This window comes from Podarcis pityusensis, assembly GCF_964106645.2.
Source record: "Podarcis pityusensis genome assembly, chromosome: 1".
Taxonomy (NCBI): Eukaryota; Metazoa; Chordata; class Lepidosauria; order Squamata; family Lacertidae; genus Podarcis; species Podarcis pityusensis.
In genome coordinates this window covers 32,131,090-32,152,665 of record NC_138028.1, presented here as the reverse complement: position 1 = coordinate 32,152,665, position 21,576 = coordinate 32,131,090, and the positions used below count along the sequence as shown (strand labels likewise).

Genomic DNA, 21,576 nt, shown 5'->3' with positions numbered 1-21,576 from the left:
ATGGGTCGGCGCCTTGCAATCAGATTGGACCGCCTTCACCCCGATAGAGCTCAGGATGAGGTAGTGGTGGGGGAAGGCAGGAACCCCCGGACCTTCGAGGCCCAGGACCCAGTGTACGCAAAGAATTTTGGGGCAGGCCCAGCATGGGTACCCGCCACAATCACCAGGGTCACTGGCCCCGTGTCGTACGAGGTGCTAACGGATGGGGGGCAATGCTGGCGCCGCCACTGCGACCAGATACGGCGACGATTCCCGGGAGAAAACCAGGAGGAGGACAGGTCAGAGGAGTCCCAAGGGAACAGCGGGGCAGTGAGGCCCATAGAGCAGGAGGGGCCAGCAGGAGAGGCAGAATCAGTAAATACAGAGAGGACCCGTGAGGCCGAAAGGGCACCGGAACCAGAACCACGACTGAGCGAGCCGGTTGCACCAGACCAAACAGCCGCATCACAGCCAGCATCCTTGGAACACGAGCCAGAACCCGGAGCCCGGACCAGGGAACACCCCAGGCCACAACGCACACGTAGGCCGCCGGCATACCTTGAGGACTATGAATGCGACCTCCCGGGCAGGACTGGAACTTAGAGGGGAGGGGTGTTATGTACTGAGTTGAATAGGATCCAAACTGTAGCAGTCTGATTGGTCCTAGAACAATAGGATCCAAAAGGCAGCAGTCTGATTGGTCCTAGAACAATAGGATTCAGAATGCAGCAGTCTGATTGGTCCTAGAACAATGCAGCAGTATGATTGGTTGGCAGGAACCACCCAATCCTGCTCCAGATAGAAGTGAATCCACAACCTGATTGGCTTACAGTAGAATTCCAGAATTAGCCAATCATGTGCAGCCCATTGTGTAAATAATGTATATAAAGCAGATACTGTGAGGGGACAATTATTCATTCCTCCTCACCACTATGAGCTGAATAAAGAGCATGAAATCACTTTGCGACTCTGAGTATATTTCACACCCAAAAATATCCGTCAAATATACTGGGACTTGATCAAACCGCTGCATAGTAAATAGATTCCAGAGAACATCCGTAAGAACACGCAGCAAGCACCCCACGCTACTAGAACATGACGTCAGAAGAGGGGGCGGCGCTTGCTATGCGAGCCGGAAGCTACCCGTGATTCGGGCGTCCTGGTCGGCGTCTTTCTTCATGCAGCATAGAGTCACAGGCTCAGTGGGATTTTACACTTCCGGTTCTCAATCGAGCATGGGGGGGTAACCAATGCAACGAAATAGAATAGGGCACTGTACAACCCACTCTCCCATTTTCCACTATGAAATGGGGGCCGGGGAGCTGCGTTAGTCCGCTGCAACAAAAACAACAACAAAAACCCACACATGCCACACAAACAAAAAAAAAACCCCGCCCTGCTTTTTAAGGTGCAACGGACGGACTCTAGTTCTCTATTCTGGACCAGCTCCATATATGTCAGTATTCCAACGGAAACCGGAAGTGGGGAACGCATTCCGAGGCGAATCTTCTACCTCTACGCAGTCGTGGGTTGTTGTGGTTTTTTTTGTTAAGGGCCGGCCGAGCAGCAAAGGTGCGACGCGCTCGTCTCTCCCTCCCTCTCTCTATGGTCTGTTCTAGATGGGAGCGAGGCATTTTCTATGGCTGTGCGCGTCATATCCGGACGATTCTGAGATGCCGGTAAGAAACGCTCGTCCCGGGGAAGGAAGGAGCTGAGGGGGGGGGGGCAGAGGAGGGGCGCGAGAATACGTCGTTTACGCGCCCTCCGCCCGCGCGCTCCCTTCCCTCACTCGGGGTGGTCTCGCCACTGTGTGGCCCCCGCCGCCTACCTGCTCCCCTTTCCCTCAGTTCTTGGGTCCAGCCCGGTCCGTGAGAGAAGCCCTTCCCTCTCCGCCCTCGGTGCCGGGCCGGGGGAGCGGCCTGGGTCCGCCTCGGCCTTGTCGCCGATATGGGACGGGTCTTTGCTTCTTCCCCTCTCAGCGCCCGCCCGGACCCAGGGGCTGGCGGGAGACTCCGGGGGACTCCGTCCAGAAGGTGACCTGCTTGTTGCTTAGGCCCCGGAAAGTTCTTCGGTGTTTCACGAGGGGTCGTGTTGTTGGATGAACCTCCTTGCCGTCCCCCGACCCTCCCGGGTCTTCACGACCCGCCGCCTCCTTGGGTGGTTGGAAGGCTCCGCGGTCCTTAATGTTCAATGTAAGGAAAAGTTTAGGATTATTGGTATAGATGGTTCCCACACCCCGCTTTTCATCAGCGCACGTGGGGTTTCATAGGGTTATGTCAACACCACAAATTCAGGCTCCTGCCCTGAAGAGCTTTGCATGATAATATAGCCGGAATCTTTATTATTTTTGTTGTTTGTCGAATTTATGCCCCTCCAATAAGCAGCCCTGGGCGGCAATCGAGGATAGGCAGCAGAGGAAGATGACGAGGGAGAGATGGAAGAGGTAGTGAAAACCGAGGACACGTGTGAGCAAATTGGTTTTAAGACAGACACAGAGCCTAGGACTTGCTGATCAGAAGGTTGGTGGTTCGAATCCCTGCGACGGGGTGAGCTCCCGTTGCTCAGTCCCTGCTCCTGCCAACCTAGCAGTTCGAAAGCACATCAAAGTGCAAGTAGATAAATAGGTACCGCTCCGGCGGGAAGGTAAACGGTGTTTCCATGCGCTGCTCTGGTTCGCCAGAAGCGGCTTAGTCATGCTGGCCACATGACCCAGAAGCTGTACGCCGCTCCCTCGGCCAATAAAGCGAGATGAGCGCCGCAACCCCAGAGTCGGTCACGACTGGACCTAATGGTCAGGGGTCCCTTTACCTTTAAAGACATACTGCTTGGGAATAAGGATTAAGAGGTCTTGAACACATCCAGCCCTGACATCAGCACCTGGCACACACAGGCAGCTGCCAGGGCCCATGCAGTCAATGGGGCGGACTGGCAACAACTCCTACTGTCTTTGAGTGTGTTTTCCCTCCCACACTGGACATTGTTCAGTAGCCCTTCTCTAGTAGTGTTACCACTAGTTAGATTCCCACCTCCATGTTGCTATTCAGCTTCTGACTTGTGGCCTTACCCAGGCATCCCTGTTGCGCTTTCTAATGGATGTAGTAGCTCCCATTTTTTAACATACTGCTGTGTGTGCAAATGCTGTGTAGTGTATAATGTAGTGATACCCCATTGGGTGCTCTGTAGCATGAAGGATTGTGGCCACTCACTTCTTGTAGGAATTGCACTTCCTCTGAGTAAGCTCATGGGGGGTTATAATCATTGTAGTACAGCCAGGTAAAATGGGAGGTACCAGTATATGGTGGTTGTAGCACCAATGGCACTGTCATGAAGGCCAGGGGAGCCTTTTGGTTTCACTATGCTGCTGTGGTGAGGACTTGCTGAAGCTTGGAGCTGGCCTTGAAAGTATCTGGAATGGGTTTGAAGTAAGAGAGAAAGAAGCGAATTCTAGGCATATGTGAAAGCAGGAGAGAATGGACAGCTGCTTAAGAGCTGGTATTTATGTATTAAAATGTTTATTTTTGCACCCAAATTTTGGTCCTGACCTCCACATAAGCTTGTTGCGGTTATGTAGGAGGGAATTAATGATATTCTGTAATGGTCAAATAAAAGCTTTTCATTGATAGAACTGTAAATGTTTCTTGAGGCTGATCTCTGGCAAAGTCTGGGCCTCTGGCAGTGGAATTTAACAGCTGCAGTTTAATAGGCATGGAGTGGAGGTAGAAAGCAAAGAGAATCAACACTATGTTACTGCTGTTTTGTGTGTGAGAAAGAATTATGTTGTAAAATATGGCAGCATGACTGGCAATATGTTGGTCATATTTTTAATATTTGGTTCTTTTACAGGTTAAACTGAATAGCTCTCTACTACGGCTTCTCCTAAGAAGATCCTCACAAAGCTGTGAGGCTGGAATATATTTATAAACACAGAACGTTGTTCACTTTGAACTCTTAAGCTTTGTGCCTTATCCAGATCGACTTTGGGAATCGGAAACTTGAATCAATGTTATCGGATGAGTTAGAGTCTAAACCAGAGGTCAGCAACCACTAGATTTGTTTTGTGGCTCAATGGCGTATTCTGGAATTATTATTATGGCAAATGATAATTTTTCTAGTGATTTGTGTAGTTGGTATATGGTTATCATGCATAGAAGCAGTGCAATCTTTTTTGCTTGATTAATGGCTCCAAAATCACTCATCTGATTTGCACCCACAAGGTCTCACTTGAAAACCTATAACACTTAAGCAGGAATTCTGTGCAAACTTACATGGGAATGAGCCTCACAATGTGACTTACTTCTGAGTAAGCCCATGTAGCATTGCAATGCACAGAGGTCACAATTTTAAAATGTTTAACAGTCTACATGGCTCTTAATGCAAAAACTCTGAGGTACCAATAACACCCAATTGCTTGACATAAAGACTTCCAGCTCAGAGCAGTTATGCTTATGGCCTTCATGGTAAAAAGCTGCCAGGAGGGCTAGTCAGAATGAAAGGAAGGGGTGTACTAACCCTTTACTCCTCCACTGTCCTGACCCCCCTTCACCAATTGCTATTTGGCATGGGAAAGAAGCTGCCATTGATGTAATTTAGTATAGAAGAAAGCTGCCATTATCAGCTTCAGAGAATTGTTTCCATTGGAATCAGATGTGCAAGAGAAAAGAAGGCTGCTTATTATGGTTTTGATTCTCCACAAAATATACTACATATTGTGTATAAAAAATACATGTGACATTAAGTTATATATTTAACAGCATGTGTGATATAGCCTGCACTCTGTGACTAGTGCAAAAGTGTTTTGGGGTGGTTCATGTAGATTACAGGTACGTTGCCTGTTGCTTCTTTTCAGCTCAAAATCAAGCTGGGGAAGGGCCATAGCTCAGTGGTAGATTTTCTGCTTTGCATGCAGAAAGTGCCAGGCTTAGCCCCAGCATGTCCAGGTAGGGCTGGGAGAGGCCCCAGTCTAAAACTCTGAAGAGTTGTGCTGCCATTATTGTGGAAAATACAGACCAATGAAGTGACTACTGTGCAAAGGCAGCAGTAGTTATGAATTTAGTCAAAGAACAGGGCTTGTAACGTTTATGCTTGTTACCCTAAGAATTAACATTTGCACAGGGAAATAAGAGTTCAGAGTAAGTAGTGAGTAATTATTTCACATTGGTGATTTCTTATTGTTTCTTGGTTGAGCTCAAAATGACAGAATATTTACTTTTAGTATATTCGCTGCAGTGTAGTTTATGAACCATTTCTCTGTGTTACTGCCTTTTGTAGCTGAAGTTGTAGAATGGGAACCAGGGGGAATTGACAGAAAGCATTCAGCTTCAGATCTAAGCATTTGCTGCTGCTTTAATATCTTTGCTTCCCCCCGTAGCTGCTGGTTCAATTTGTTCAGAACACGTCTATTCCACTAGGACAGGAGCTTGTGGAATCAGAACCTAAAGATATAACCTGTTTGTCTCTCCTTCCTGTTACTGAACCCCAAGAATGCAACAGACTGATGTTGCCAGGTAAAACCTGAAGCCTAATTATGCTAAAAATGCTGTTTGCATTTTTGAGATATTAACAACACAGTTCTGTGCATGTCTACCTGGAAGTCAGTCCCACTGAGTTCAGTTTGGCTTGCTTCCAGGTAAGTGTGCATAGGAGTGCATGCTGTGTTTAGATGTGGGATACTCCTGTAATGTACAGTTATTAAAATTCAGTTCTTTTTCAAGGAATGGTGAGATAAAATTGTAATAGAGTGGATTCTGGCAAAGCTGCTAGCAATGCTCTAATTAATATTAAATGTTCAATAAGTTGTTTAATGTTAATTAGAGCATTGCTAGCAGCTTTGCCAGAATCCACTCTCTTACTTATGGAATATGCAGAAATGGCGAAATTTACCGGAAGAATAGGAAATCAATATAACAAACTTTTTATAAAAGAATGGAAATGGTTTATTGAATATTTACAGATAAATTGCAAACAGATAAAAACATTGATAGGGTTATTGTAATAACCTGCAGTTTCATAAGAGTATATATTTAAAGTAGATAATTAAATGAGCAAATTAAATGAATTTGGATATGCAGAAGATATTAGAAAATACATTAAAGGAACCGCAGAAAGAGGGGGAAGGAAGTCAAACTTTGAAATGTTAAATTGATTGTACAACTAATGAAATGTATAAACTTGAAAAGTATAAATAAAAAACTTTTAAAAACATAACATTAAATGTACTGCTAAGGTTACTGGTTTTATAATGGTTTTCTATCACGTTTGTGCTGAAAGCGTGATTGTCTTGAATGAAATGCATAATCTCACAAATGCTTTCTAAAATTTCTTCATTAGATGACTCTCCAGGTCATACTAGCTCCTCAAAGGATGTCTCCTCTTCTGCTGTTTTGCGAAGCCTCCAGGTGAACGTTGGCCCTGATGGTGAGGAGACAAGGGCACAAACAGTACAGAAACCACCTGAGCTTCTGCCAAGCCCTGATACTTCTAGCTTATTGCAAGACCTCCAACCCACTGATAGCACTTCTTTTATCCTTCTCAATTTAACACGAACAGGTAACTCCTTCAAGCACGTCAAAGCACAGAAAGAGATTTGGGCAATGCTGCATTTAACAGGAGTCATCACCTCCTTCCAGTAAAGTGGCTGGAGAGCAGGGAAGCTAATCTGTGGCACCTCCTGATGATGTTGAACTAAAACTCTCATCTGCCCTGGCCATTGGCCATGTTGACTGGGGCAGAAGGGACTTGCTGTGCAATGACATATTGAGGGCTACAGGTTAGCCATCCCTGCTGTAGAGGTTGATTGTGATATTGTGGGAAGCAAGAGAGTTTACTCCCCTTCTTATTGTCTCATGAAAACTGCCTCCCTTCTAGGCCTAGGTTCTCCCTCAGAGCACTTGGTGTTTGTCCAAGATGAAGCAGAAGATTCTGGGAATGATTTTTTCTCGAATGATAGCACCGACAGCAGTACCCCATGGTTTTTGCGAGTGCAGGAACTGGCTCATGACAGTTTGATTGCTGCCACTCGAGCACAGCTCGCAAAGAATGCCAAAGCAAGCAATAATGGTAAGAGGGCTTTTATTTCTGTTGGGTTTTTTTTTTTCCATTTTCAAGGTATAATGTTACTTTCACCCATAAAATGAGTTTAGGAAATCTTGTAAAGCTCTTATATGTTGTTGAGAACTTCAGTCATTTACTTCCTGCCTTTTAAGGTAAAAAACTTTCAATGTCCCTAATAAGGCTAGGCAATATTTGGTTTTCAATATCATGGTACATCACCAGCTAAACATCGCAATATACCACTATATCATGATATCTGAAATAAGACACAGCTATGTAAAAGCAAGGGACGCGGGTGGCGCTGTGGGTTAAACCACAGAGCCTAGAGCTTGCCGATCAGAAGGTCGGTGGTTCGAATCCCACGAAGGGGTGAGCTCCCGTTGCTCGGTCCCTGCTCCTGCTAACCTAGCAGTTCAAAAGCATGTCAATGTGCAAGTAGATAAATAGGTACTGCTCCGGCAGGAAGGTAAACGGCGTTTCTGTGTGCTGCTCTGGTTCGCCAGAAGCGACTTAGTCATGCTGGCCACATAACCCAGAAGCTGTACGCCAGCTCCCTCAGCCAATAAAGCAAGATAAGTACCGCAGCCCGAGTCGGTCACGACTGGACCTGATGGTCAGGGGTCCCTTTACCTTTACCTTATGTAAAAGCAAACATGGTAATGTCCTGGCAACTGCTACTCAGTTATGGGTCTAGATCACCACTGATGAAATCATTACTTTCATCAGCAGTTTCATCAGCCAAAATGCATTCAAACAGGACTGTGGTTTAGGGCTTGGATACCAAACAGTGGTATTCAGGGCCAGGACAATCCAAAATACAGTGAGGAGTCATAGTGAATAATGAATAATCTGGGAAAATATTGAACAACAACAAAAATATAAATTTGATGCTTATAATTATATTAGATTTAACTCAGATTCATCCCCCAGCATTTCCAGGGAGGGCTGGGAGGGACCACCTCTGAAATTGTGGAGAGGAGCTGCTGCTCAGCGTAGACAATAGTGTTGTAGATTGACCAATGGTGTGCCATACTTCCTATTTCCTATCATATAATTTCCATTTGTCTTTGGAGCAGGACCAGAGGCTTCTCTGATCTCCCACCAGCAGAGGCAATGGTTCCAATAAGTTATGCACTAGTTGATAAGGGTGCTGTTGTGCAGTCACAACAGCACCTGGCCATGCCTGTGCATGGCTGTGAGGGTAAACGGAGTTCTGGGGTTTAGTAGCTCCTGGCTCTGAGCTGTTTTCACCACTTGTTGCTGCATGACTGCTGGGCCATGCAATCTGCTGAATGCCAGGTATACCTGGGAGTAGCTGATGCTTGGCAAACGCAGCTCCATTGCTGAGGTAACCAGCCTGAAGTTCCCTTCCTTAATCCAATTGTGTGTCGTCAATTTCTTGCTGATGAGATTGGGACGCACATTCCATTGGAAGTAACACATTCAAATATAAATGATTTGCATTCCGTCACAACTTCATCTGTTTGTACGGCACTGCTTATAATGGGATGCACATCTCCATGCCTGTTCTGTCCATTAGGCATGCCTAACTATGTGCAATGGGAGCTCAGTCAGGAGAAAAATATGTTGCATAATGATAGTAAGATATTGAAACTGCCAGCAGGACATGGTATGAGTCCTCTCAGTTGTCTCTTTCCCCCCTAAGTGTGAGAGCAATTGAACGGCATTGTTTGCCCTTGCTGTTGTCACACAACTACAGCTGGCCACATGGTGCCGGTTTTACTATGAGATCTGTGAGTTGGCTGGGATCACATAGTGAAGAAGCCCTTTCAAGTTTTGTTTTTAAGAAGGTGACCAAGCAGCAACAGCAAGTCAGGGAAACAGTGAATGTGAACAGGTATGCAAAAATGTGGAAGGTAGTGCTTTATTATTTTAACGTGCCTTCTCTACCCTCCCCCTACCTTTGGGAAAGGATTATAGCTCAGTTGGCAGAGCACTAGCTTTGGATGAAGAAGGCTCAATCTCTCCAGGTAGGACTGGGAACGCTTCCAGTCTGAAACCCTGGGAAACTTACTAGTCAGAGTGGTCAGTGCTAAGCCAGATGGACCAGTGGTGACTGGTTATAAAGCAGCTTTCTATGCTAGCGTTTCATCACTCCCACTGCTCCTGCCCTTAGAAATGGTAAATTTTGCAGAAGAAAATGGAACCTCCTGAAAATTTGGGAGAGTACAGATTAGAAGTATGAAGAAAATCATCCACATCAGAGGGCTGACTAAACAAAATGAGCAGAAATGTTTCTCTTTTTAAATGTATTTAGGTGAGTTTCCCCCCCCCCTCCTATGTATCACTGTCATCTTACCATTCTTTTTTTTTTTTTACCCCTTCCAGGTGAAAATGTTCATGTTTGCTCAGGAGACCCTCAACCGAAAGAACCCAGCCCTATCCCTCACTTGCCTCGGGTGGAGAAAAAGTTGAAATGTACAGTTGAGGGCTGTGACAGGACATTTGTGTGGCCGGCCCACTTCAAATACCACTTAAAGACTCACAGGTGCATAGAGTCACTATAGTTATGACTTTGCTGAGCACTGCAAACTGTATGCAGCTATATGAGTGGTCCTGCTATGGAACGATCAAATTCAGAAAGTCAACCAAAGTACAGAAATCTGAAACAGAAAAAGCTCATCTCTATTTTGCAAATACACTCAATGTGGTTTTTAAAACACTGTTTGTGTGTTTTAACTGCCTGGGAGTGGCTTGTGATTTGCAACTGGCCCAAACAAAACTGCTTTGTTTTGTGTATGATATATGTAACCTAAACTTTTAAATGAGAATATCTGGTTTATTAAAATTATTTATACAGTGTAAGGCAAGGAAAATGCAACCTCTTCATTTTACTTTAACTGTTACTTCAGGTGGGGCCAGTAACTGGCCATGTCACTTTTCAGCCTCTTCATTTTGAACTGAAACAAAAATGCATACAACACCACATTAAGGAAAGCCAGAGCACCAGCAGAGGACTACTTGATTACAGCAGCATGTATAATAGTGCCATGAAAGTGATGTTGTTTTCCAGGAATGACCGTTCCTTCATTTGTCCAGCAAAAGATTGCGGGAAAAGCTTCTATGTCCTGCAGAGGCTGAAGGTGCACATGAGAACGCACAATGGTGAGAAACCATTCATCTGCACTGAGCTAGGTTGTGGGAAGCAGTTCACGACAGCTGGGAACCTGAAGAATCACCTGCGGATTCATACTGGTGTGTACCATTCCCCTTTTTTCAAATTCTTCTTTTGTTCCAGTATTCAAGTGTTAAAGAAGTTTCTCTGCATTTCTGTCGGTCAGATTATGAGCATGGCACTGACTAGGCAGCTGCTGCCTCTCTGCCTGTTATGAAGTATTTATTTTGGGTTGCCAAAGTTGTTGAGCTTTGAGGTATTTTTAATGAAATTAGGCAAAATCTACACTTCCGACATGGGTTGCCATATGTCCAGATTTTCCTGAACACTTCAGCGATTTCCACCCAGACGCTGTTTACGAGGGCCAAATGCTGGCTGTGTCACAGCTAGGAAGGAGATAGGGAGGAGAAAGCTGATTCAGATGACGTGCTAAGCCAAACCTGGCTTGACACAGTAGCAAAGAGGACCAGGGAGGAGCAACGTGGATATGAGCTCCTCTGTGTATGGTGTCAATAAGTCAAGGTTTGGCTTAGTGGGTCATGTGAACCAGGCCAAAGTTTTCCCGCACCTCCTTTAGTTGATCAAAAGGTTATATAATAGCAAACCATGTTGGTGGTTATTATATTAAATTTCTGAGACTTCCAGTCTTGGAGAAATTGTGTTTTCACTCTCCAAGTAGAAAGCTTCCACGCTAATATTTGATAGCCAATGAAGAACTCATGTAAACAATGAAAGGTGTGTGACTGAATTTGAGAAACTGCAACTTAATAGAAAGAAGTGGATCCTTGCATATGAGGGCATATGCAATTCAAGTGACTTTTTGAATTAACTGAAGCAAATGCTTCAATGCAGGGGAAAAGCCCTTCTTGTGTGAGGCTCAGGGCTGTGGTCGCTCCTTTGCTGAATACTCCAGCCTTCGGAAACACCTAGTTGTCCATTCAGGTAAGGGGACTTCATTCCTTGAGATACCCAGGTCTTGCTGAACATTTACTAATGTCCTTCCCCCTTTGCTTTTTATGCTGTCTTTCCCTTTTCTCTTCTTGAGCCTCATAACTTCCAAGGTGTAGGCTAAAAACTGCATCTTGCCTAGTATATACAATTATGGGCATGACAAAGTGAGATCTTACAATCTCTAGGTCAAAGGCTTCTTGTACATACAGGCCTGAGACTCTAAATCGCTCAAATTTCCTGACAAAATTTGACTATGAACTTGATAGCCCCTTTCTAAAGCTAAGCCTTTGGTGTCTGAATTCAAGAGAAATGAAAACTATTTAAGCATAGAAAATGGATATTTCATTCTCTGCTCTAGCAATTATTGTATATTGTTTACAGGAGTAAAGCCCCACCAGTGTCAGATCTGTGGGAAGACATTTTCTCAGAGTGGTAGTAGGAATGTACACATGAAGAAACATCATTCCAGAGTTGGAACAGATAGCAACAGACAGCATGAACAAACAGGTAGGAATCGAGTAGAATGGGAATGTATGACTGGATCTTTCAAATAGTGATGAGAAGGGTCGAGTTAAGAAAGAGAATCTGTTCTGCCATAGGAGTGTTAGCATGAGATGGTGACAGAAATGCGGCTGTTTCTGAGGATGGTAAATATATCACATGAAGAGACTGTAGGAACAGAGAGGCTAAGAGTGTTTGACCACAAAGCATTAACTATTTCCCAGCTTTGAAAAACAGTTATAAAATTGATCTGTGTAAGTAAAGTTGTGCTTTTCAGATGTGTATGCCCACATCTCGAAATATACTCTACAAAGTCAAACTCTCTTCCTGAAAATACAGGTCATGAAGAAGAAATCTTGGATAAGGAAGAGTGAGAAAACAATTCTCTACATTCTTCAGATTTGTGAAGCAGAAATCCCTCTCTGTGCGATAGTGGACACTGATGCTGTTGTTCCTCAACTTGGTGTTTTGTTTTTGCAACAGAATCGTTGATGGGCAGTAGTTTGTTGGAAGAATCTGAAGAGCACAGTAAGAATCTGGTGTCCATGAGCTCACCTCCCAGCCTTGGTGTAGAATCCTTGCAGTTGCCAGACACAGAATCAATTATTGGTGTAAAGGAAGGTGAGAAAAATATTTCTATTAGCAATGAAATGTTTACAGGAGCTGAGTTGGGAGGGGATATCTTTCTATCAGGATAGTCTTAAATGGGATAATTTATTGGAGTTCCAAAACATAGTTTCAGTAGGAAGGGTGGAATGCAATAATAATACTTTTATATTGGTTTCTGATACTGTATTTGTTTTCCTGAGTGCTGATTTAGCCACTGTTTCTAATATTTGCCCTAGTCTAATACATTCACACAATGCACACTTCATTTTTTGTCTGAAGATCAGGTTGCTTGAGAAAATAATCCCCAATGTACATTTTATAAAGCACAACTTAGTCTCCTGTTTGATTTGCAGAGGTTCTTGCTGAAGCAACAACAAACTCTCTCCATGCTGCATCTGATGTGGTTTTGCCATCTCATCACCTGATGCCCATGTCAACATCAAGACATTCCTATGGGGTGTCATCTTTACTACAGTAAATCTACAGGTCAGCCTAGAAGACTTCTATTTCTTTTTGAACAACATAATTCTAGTCTTTTGAAAGTGCAGGAAAACATCACCTTTTCTACTATCTGAGAATTTGATAGCAGTGAGGCTTTTGGTTATTATTTAATCTTATAAATATTTGTTTGAAATTTTGATGGAAGATTATAGTAATAATAGGTTTAAAAGAAAATTCCCATTCAATCTTAAATTGAAGGTAATAATAATTAATAATAATAATAATTTACTTGATCTGGAAGCTATATAACTATAGTGGCATACAGCTTGGTCTGACACAAAAATCACAATCTCTGCTGGTGCCTGTTGGTTTCAATTAAAGCTTACTACAGTCTCCTAACTGTGATGACTGTAGGCAAGGCTCTTTGTTACAACCTTACTATATCCATTTGTTCACTGAACATTGATTGGGTGTGGTACCACAAAGTTGCACGACAATTCTTGCAAAATAACACTGTCCTCTGTTGTCACGCTGTTCCCAACCCACAATGCCATCTTTCATAATATGACACAAGTGTGTACTCCTGTGATGTTTTGCTGGCACAAAATCTTGAATCCTAAGATGCCTTCTGCTCCAGAATACACTTGTATTAGAGTGAGAAAAGTGAAGCAGTCTAAAGATGTTCTGTTCAGCTTTTTGTGCGAGCGTGGTCCAGCCCATCCTGCCCAACTTCTACCTTGATCGGAGTAAGCCAGTTCCTCCCACTGCCTTAGCACTGATCAGCCAGGCCCTTCATTTAAAACAAATACGTTAGAAGGTGTTATAAGTAAAGGTACTTCTCCCATACATCTGTGTTGGTAATTTGTCATATAGAGAGGGCTTGAAAGAAAGAAAAAAAGATGCTATGAAATATAATAGAGCAGTGTGTTGCTTGAATCATTCTATTATTCGTTCCTTTCTTATAAACAAGTCTGAACTAGTATTGATAGAAATAAAATGTGTTGATTTGCAGTTACAAAAAGAAGAGCAAATGAATGAAGTATTCAACACAAGATACAAAGCTAAAGAAGAAGCTTGTGTGATGATGGGCTCAAGAAACCATGTGGTACTTGAATCCCCAGAGTTTATGCTGTGCCTCTAGTGTACTTATTGTGACCTGTCAGAACAGAGTCCTGGAATATGGTTTGCTTCAATCACTGGAACCTCCGAAGAAGGGCTTCAGGAGCTTTTACTAATGTCTGAACAGGGTACTGTTCCTGTTGAACCTGGCACCCCAAAGGTGAGGAGGTAATGCTCTTGGAACTAGTTCCTAGCCACTTTTTTCTCTCCTGAAGCTGATCATAAGCTCAGCATTATACTGACTCGTTCTTCTTGGAGGAGTATCTTTAGATGGTAGTGAATTCTGCAACAAGGCACTGCAGTTCTGTTCTTGCTTCTGAATTATCAGGTGGTTTGTGGTTTCTCTTTGAGCTAGATCTTCCACATCTCCTTGCTTGGTGCGGATATACTCTCTAATATGGTTTCTGCTCCAAACCGAAGACATGATGTTGTTCAGAGGATTGCCTCAGACACCCTTGCTTCTTGCTGTGATTTTAATTTCTAATTATTAGGGCTTAATTTAAAAAAAAAAAATCAGAGGTAGAATCTATTCAGTATTCTTCAGTTGTAAATAAACTATCTACTTCAAACTCCTGATATTTGTGTATTTTGTGTTTTTCTTTGCCTATTCAAAGATGCTCATGGGTACCTTAAAGCCAAGTACCAAGCAATTATATGTAATACAAAATCCTATTACTATATATGTAAAACAATTAAACAGAAAAAATAGAACAAAAATGAGCAAGAATGTTCTCATTGGCCACTCTGTACCAAAAGTACTGTTGCTGAAGCTTCCCCTATAGCTTCCCCTTTATTTTATTTTATTTTATTTTATTTTATTTTATTTTTTTGGCGGGGGGGGGGGAGATCACGTTTCTACATTATATTTTAAAGACCATATATTTTTGTGAACATATAAAAAGGTGAAAACAATTAATCTTGTAATGCCTTTAAGGTCAAGCACATTTATTATAGCATAAGCTTTCATTTACTTCAGACAGTTCTACTTGTAAAATAGGAAAATGCATAAATCTTTTAATCAGCCTCTGAGCTCAGAATTAACATGGTTTGATATGGACCAGACAGAGCATAATAAATACAGTATTTGTGCCACTCACAAAGTTTTCTGAGCAGCTTAAATATTTAAAAACAATTATAGACCATTAGAACAAGAATACAGCACAGCACAAAAAATATTAACTGAGCAGGGATTAAAAGTTCCGGGGGCGGCGCGAACGGCAATGGCGGTCCTCTTCTGAATGGGAGAGGAGGCTCCGCAGGCAACGGGTCATCCGCTACGGCGAAGCGGAGACCCATTCTGGAAAACCCCAGGCGGCAAGAGCCTGGGGTCTTGAGGCTCGGTGGGCGCCTTGAGCGACCCTCCAAGCGCAAAAGGAACCCCGTAAGGGGCTCCGGAGCGCGGAGGGGGGTTGCGGCGCTGAGAGCTGCTTCACAGCCTGAGGAGCGAAGCCGCGCTGCTGCTGCCGGTGAGCGCTGATCCCTTTTCCTGCTAAATTACGGATTCGGACGAAAAGCAACTAACTTGTGAGTAAAAGACTGAGTCACTTGAAATTAGAGACTTTAAAGGGAAAATCTAAATTGGCTTGAACTTGGCTGAAAGCGGAGAGACGTGGAAGCAGGAAGTCCGTCTTCCGCAGCCATTGAACTTGAAAAAAGCAATCAGCTGGAGGAGTGGAGGCTGAAAGAAAGACCTAAGCTTTACAGATCTAAGCATCTATTGAACTTGCATCTTAAAGTAAAGACTTTAAGCTAAAGATTTGGGATTATTACTTGCACTTGACTCTCCTCCTTTTATTGGATTACAAATTAGAAGGTGAAACCCAGAGTCAGGAGCTGCCTGAGCACTAAGGGAGCTGTCAGTACTGCAGATTTGGATACTGTATATTGGAACTTGAAACAATCTGAGGGTATTGAGACCTTTTAAATTTGAAACATTCTTTTTGGAGATAAATAAGCACTGTCTGTAACAAAGTGACCATTTATAAACTCTGCTAAACATTTGTATTTGAAGGTTCTTGGACATTAAATTAGACTCTGAAAGACATTTTAAGCTCCCTCTAGAGGATTGGATTAAAACAGTGACTTTACATGCACATTTTACTTTCGATTCCCTTGTTGTTTGCTTGCTCTGGACCTTTCCATTCCCATGGGAATAACTCAGTGTGACCTTGACTGACAGATAACGTTGGAATGAGTGGCACAAGAAAAAGAGGGAGAGCTAAACAAACAACTTTAACAACTCTAACCTCAGCCTCGCAGACACGTAGATCATCTGTACCTACTTTGCCCTCAGAAGTGGAGGGAGAGGGCGAAGCAGAGCAGTTACAATTGGAAGATATGGCCTCAGGAGTATCTGTTTCTGTTCTAGACAAAATTTTTGAAAAATTGGAAGCTTTGGACAAGAAAGTAGATGCGCAATCAGCAAAGATTGACAAAAATACAGAATGTCTAAATAAATTAACTACACAAGTGGTACAGAATGCACAAGCAATTGGACAGTTAACGGAGGCCTCAGCAGAAAATCGGAAATTGGCTGAGGACACCAGACAAAAATTAGAAAATTTAGAGCAAGAGGTAAGACCACTCACTAAACAAGTTGGGGAACATCAGATTTATCTCTCCATGATAGAACTGCGAAATCGTGAGAATAACTTGAGGATTAGATCATTACAAGAGGCAGAAGAAGGACATCTAACTGAGTTTTTGACCAAAGAATTCTCCAAGTTCTGGAATTTGGAAGAAAAGGACTTTAAAATCGTGTCAGCTTTCAGACTTGGAAGATTCATAAAGAAGGAGAGGCCCAGAGACTGTTTGATAACATTGAGATCAAAGGAGGAAAGGGATAAGATCTTGGGCCTACATTTCGTAAAATCACTGGAGGTTTTGGATAGAAGAATTGAAATCTATAAAGATATCCCAAGACTACTGCTGGATCTTAGAGCCGCCTATTCTGAACTTGCTAAACTACTAAGGAGCAACGCAATTCCATTCAGGTGGGAATTTCCCCAAGGAATATCTTTTACCTTTAGAGGGAGAAAGGTTAAAGTAAGAACACTGGAAGAGAGAGACAAATTCCTGTCTACATACGGAGAGGACCTTCAAAAAGGAATTGAACTACCTTCTGGGCCTGAGGCAACGCCAGTACCAACACCAGCACCTGTGGAACCTGAAGATCCTGAGAACAAGATACCACCCCTTGAAAAATAACCAGATAATTCAGGATGTCTCTGCAACTGTTGAGCTGGAATATTAATGGTTGTAACATTCCGGAAAAAAGGAAGAAAATATTTCATATATTAAAAAAAGAACAATTGGACATTATTTGTTTACAAGAAACACATGTGACGAGGCTCCACAGAAAAGTGTTAATAAATAAAAGATTGGGCCAGGAATTTGTATCGTCGGACAAAGTTAAGAAGAGAGGCGTGGTGATATATGCAAAAGAGAGCCTGTCACCTAAATTCCTATTTAAAGATGAACATGGAAGAATTTTGGCTATTGAGATACAATATCAAGGAGAGAAACTGCTGATATTAGGAATCTATGCACCTAATGAAGGGAAATCGGAATTTTACAAGAAGCTGCAGGAGACAATGCTGGACTATCTGGACTACAACAACATCATAATGATGGGAGATATGAATGGGGTCGTATCAACTAACATGGACAAGTCACAAAGTCAAAATGTTACAAAAGACGGCAGACTACCTAAAACCTTTTTTGAAATGACTGACAATATGGATTTGATTGACATTTGGAGGACAAAGAACCCACTAGGAAGAGAGGGAACATTCTTTTCTGAAGCCCAACTGACCTGGACAAGAATCGACCAAATATGGATTTCTAGAGGCCTGGTACCTAAGGTCAGAAAAGTGGAAATCTGCCCAAAGACCTGCTCCGACCATAATGCAGTAAAGATGGATATGACACTATCACCAACTGGATCCTTTAGATGGAAGATGAATGACAATTTGTTTAGAGATCAGGAAATTACCAAGAAGGCCCAAAAAGTTTTGAAGGACTACTTTGAGATAAACATGAATAATATGGTGGAAAAAAGAATAATCTGGGACGCAAGCAAAGCTGTAATGAGGGGATTCTTGATACAACAGAATGCAGTAAAGAAAAGAACACAAAATGAGAAAAAAGAGAAGATCTTGGATAAAATAAAAGAATTAGAGAAGAAATTAAGAGTGAATCCGAAGTCACAGCCAACTCTGAGAGAAATTAAACTTTATCAAACACAATATTCTAAATTGATAAATCAGGAAATTGAATGGAAGGTTAAATTAATGAAACAAAAAACGTTTGAGTCGGCGAATAAATGTGGAAAACTGCTAGCTTGGCAGTTGAAGAGAAGACAAAGATTAAATACTGTTACAAACTTAGAGGTTGATGGAAAAAACATCCAGAATCCAGTGGATATCAGAAAGTGTTTCCAGAGATACTTCAAAAAATTATACACCCAAGGGCCGCAAGACGATGTTGAGATTAAACAATTTTTGGCAAAAAACGGACTATCTAAATTGTCACAAGAAAATAGGACAATCCTGAATTCTAAAATAACACGACAGGAGATCGAACAAGCCATCCAGAACATGCAACTTGGCAAATCTCCAGGACCAGATGGGCTGACCTCCAAGTACTATAAGACATTAAAAGACTATTTGATACAACCTTTGATGGAGGTCAGCAATGAAATTATGGAGGGGAAGAGGGCACCGGAGTCTTGGAAGGAAGCGTTTATCACATTAATACCAAAGTCGGAAGCTGAAAAGACACAACTTAAGAACTACCGTCCCATCTCTCTTTTAAATGTGGATTATAAAATATTTGCAGACATTTTGGCAAATAGATTTAAAAAAGTTTTAAATGAAGTAATTCATAAGGACCAGGCCGGCTTTCTCCCAGGTAGACATCTGTTTGCTAATACAAGGAACATTATTGATATTTTGGAACTTTTGCAAACAGATATAAATACAAAAGCAGTTTTAATTTTTATAGACGCGGAGAAGGCCTTTGACAATATCTCCTGGAAATTTATGATGGGAAATTTAAAAGAGATGGGAGTGGGACGGGGTTTTGAGAATGGGATTGAGGCGATATATTCAGAACAGAAAGCTAAACTGATAGTTAATAATGTGGTTACAGAAGAGTTTAAAATTGAAAAAGGGACACGACAAGGTTGCCCTATTTCCCCTTTGTTATTCATTTCGGTTCTGGAAGTGCTATTGAACATGATTAGAGGGGATCGGTTGGTGGAAGGAATTCAGGTCGGTCAGAAACAATATAAATTAAAAGCTTTCGCAGATGACCTGGTTTTGACCTTGCAGAAGCCAGAGCCCAGTACGAAAAGAGTATTACAACTGATTAATGATTTTGGTCGGGTGGCTGGATTTAAACTAAATAAACAGAAAACTAAGGTTTTGGGGAAAAATTTGACTGATACAGAGTCAGAACGGTTTCAGAATGAGACGGAACTTAATGTGGTTAAAAAAGTAAAATACCTAGGGGTAAACATAACAGTAAAAAATCTAAGTCTATTTAAGGACAATTATGAAAAATGCTGGACAGAAATTAAGAGAGACTTAGATAGTTGGTCAAAATTGAAACTTTCTTTGTTAGGCCGAATTGCTGCTATCAAGATGAATGTATTGCCAAGGATGTTGTTTTTATTTCAAACACTTCAGGTTTTGGACAAAACGGAGTGCTTCCAGAAGTGGCAGAGAGACATTTCTAAGTTTGTCTGGCAGGGCAAAAAGCCCAGAATTAAGTTTAAGATTTTAACCGATGCAAAACAAAGAGGGGGCTTTGCTCTGCCAGACTTAAAGTTGTATTATGAAGCCGCAGCGTTCTGCTGGCTAAAAGACTGGCTACTTCTTGAAGACACTGATGTGTTAGATTTGGAAGGGTTTAACAATGCCTTTGGATGGCATGCATATTTATGGTATGACAAGGTTAAAGCAAATAAGGCCTTTAAGAACCATATTGTCAGAAAATCATTGTTTAATGTCTGGACAAAATATAAAGACTTGCTGGAAAATAAAACACCAAGGTGGCTTTCACCTTTGGAAGCCAAGGCCCGAAAAAGACCCAATATGGAGGCTAAATGGCCAAAATATTGGGAAATACTAGAAAAGGATGGAGACAATTGGAAATTGCAGAGTTTGGAGAAAATGAAAGACAAAGTGCGAGATTGGTTACATTACGCTCAGATTAAAGAAGTTTTTAAAAATGATAAGAAACTAGGGTTCCAGGTGGAGAAATCGAGATTAGAAACAGAATTGCTAGAACCAAAGATTAAGGTACTTTCAAGGAAGTATAACTTGCTGTTGAAATGGAATACACAAGACGAAACGGTTAAATCGGCTATGATAAGGTGGGCACAGGACATTGGGCACAATATCATGTTTGAGGACTGGGAGAGGTTGTGGAGTAATGGATTGAAATTTACTGCATGTAACGCTCTGAAAGAAAATGTAATGAAAATGATTTATAGATGGTATATGACCCCAGTCAAACTTGCCAAAATTTACCACCTGTCTGATAATAAGTGTTGGAAATGCAAAGAGTGTGAGGGAACGTTCTTCCACCTCTGGTGGACTTGCCCTAAAGTGAAGGCGTTCTGGGAAATGATTTATAATGAACTGAAAAAGGTATTTAAATATACCTTCACTAAGAAACCAGAGGCTTTCCTTTTGGGTATTGTCGGCCAAGGGGTGGCAAAGAAGGACCAGACATTTTTTATGTATGCAACAACAGCAGCAAGGATACTTCTCGCAAAACATTGGAAAACTCAAGATCTACCCACACTGGAAGAATGGCAGATACAACTGATAGACTACATGGAACTGGCTGAAATGACCGGCAGAATCCGTGACCTGGGAGAAGAGAGGATTGAGGAGGACTGGAAGAAATTTAAGAACTATTTACAAAAGTATTGTAATTTGACTGAATGCTAAATAAGATGCTAGATCAAAATAACTGAGCACCACTAAATTTAGAAGTTTTTAAGAAAATAAGTAAGACTGTGAAATTTAGCTCCTTCTGAGAATTATAAGATTATGAAATATAGAAGGGATATAAGAATTTAAATAAGATGATAAATTGCTGACAAAATGTTACAACGATGAAAGTGGGAGCGGGAGATGTGAGGAAGTCCAAAGAAAATGTGAAAATATGTTAAGATCAATGTTATATTGCTTATTATGTTTATTTTTATTGTAAAACCTAATAAATTGCTTTAAAAAAAAAAATAAAAGTTCTGTGCAAAAGCACTTTTTGAAGCAGCTCACGTGTACTTGCAAGCTGTTTCAAAGTAGCTTTTGCAAAGGGTTTAAATGCAGCTCCTGTGCTCTCATTTGCTCAAAAGGGAGTGCAGAGGCTGTTTTAAATCTTTTTGCAAGTCTCCCCACCCACTTTACATCCCCAACCCTCTGGGAATTGGAAAAGGCTTTGCAAATCTCCTGCCACTTCTTTTTTGTGCCTCTGAGATCAGTGAGCAAGGGTTTTTGAGAAGTGGGTGGCCCCACTCGCGTCAATTTTGGCCTGCAAGGCAGATCTTGGTAAGAATCTGGCCCATGGAGTCAGAAAGGTCCCCCCCCAACCTGTCCTCAATGAATAAAGTAACTTTAAATGTTACTTTAAATTCTATGAATCTTGGGTTTAATGATTTTTATTCATGTTTTTGAAAATAGAGTTAATTTTTACTAAACGTTCAGATGGAATAACAACTCATCATGCTTTTCAGTAGTTGCTACTAGACTAATATACCACTGCTTTTGGAGCAT

General features: G+C 42.0%; 1 protein-coding gene across 6 annotated transcripts; it reads left to right on the top strand.

The window, feature by feature from the left end:
* Positions 1 to 1,395: 1,395 nt before the first annotated feature.
* ZNF410 (zinc finger protein 410) lies at positions 1,396 to 14,362 on the top strand. Of its 6 annotated transcripts, none has more exons than XM_081014733.1 (13): positions 1,396 to 1,658; positions 2,364 to 2,444; positions 3,823 to 4,012; positions 5,348 to 5,483; positions 6,307 to 6,525; positions 6,844 to 7,035; positions 9,379 to 9,538; positions 10,064 to 10,245; positions 11,018 to 11,107; positions 11,498 to 11,623; positions 12,101 to 12,238; positions 12,580 to 12,712; positions 13,680 to 14,362. In XM_081014733.1, exons 3-12 carry the CDS (start codon positions 3,980 to 3,982, stop codon positions 12,702 to 12,704), a joined length of 1,401 nt encoding a protein of 466 aa, XP_080870859.1. In that variant the 5' UTR covers positions 1,396 to 1,658; positions 2,364 to 2,444; positions 3,823 to 3,979; the 3' UTR covers positions 12,705 to 12,712; positions 13,680 to 14,362. The 6 variants fall into 6 exon arrangements, with proteins under 6 accessions (XP_080870859.1, XP_080870861.1, XP_080870858.1 ...); XM_081014735.1 differs by having other exon boundaries at positions 2,361 to 2,444; XM_081014732.1 differs by lacking the exon at positions 2,364 to 2,444 and having other exon boundaries at positions 1,397 to 1,658.
* The last annotated feature ends 7,214 nt before the right edge of the window (positions 14,363 to 21,576 follow it).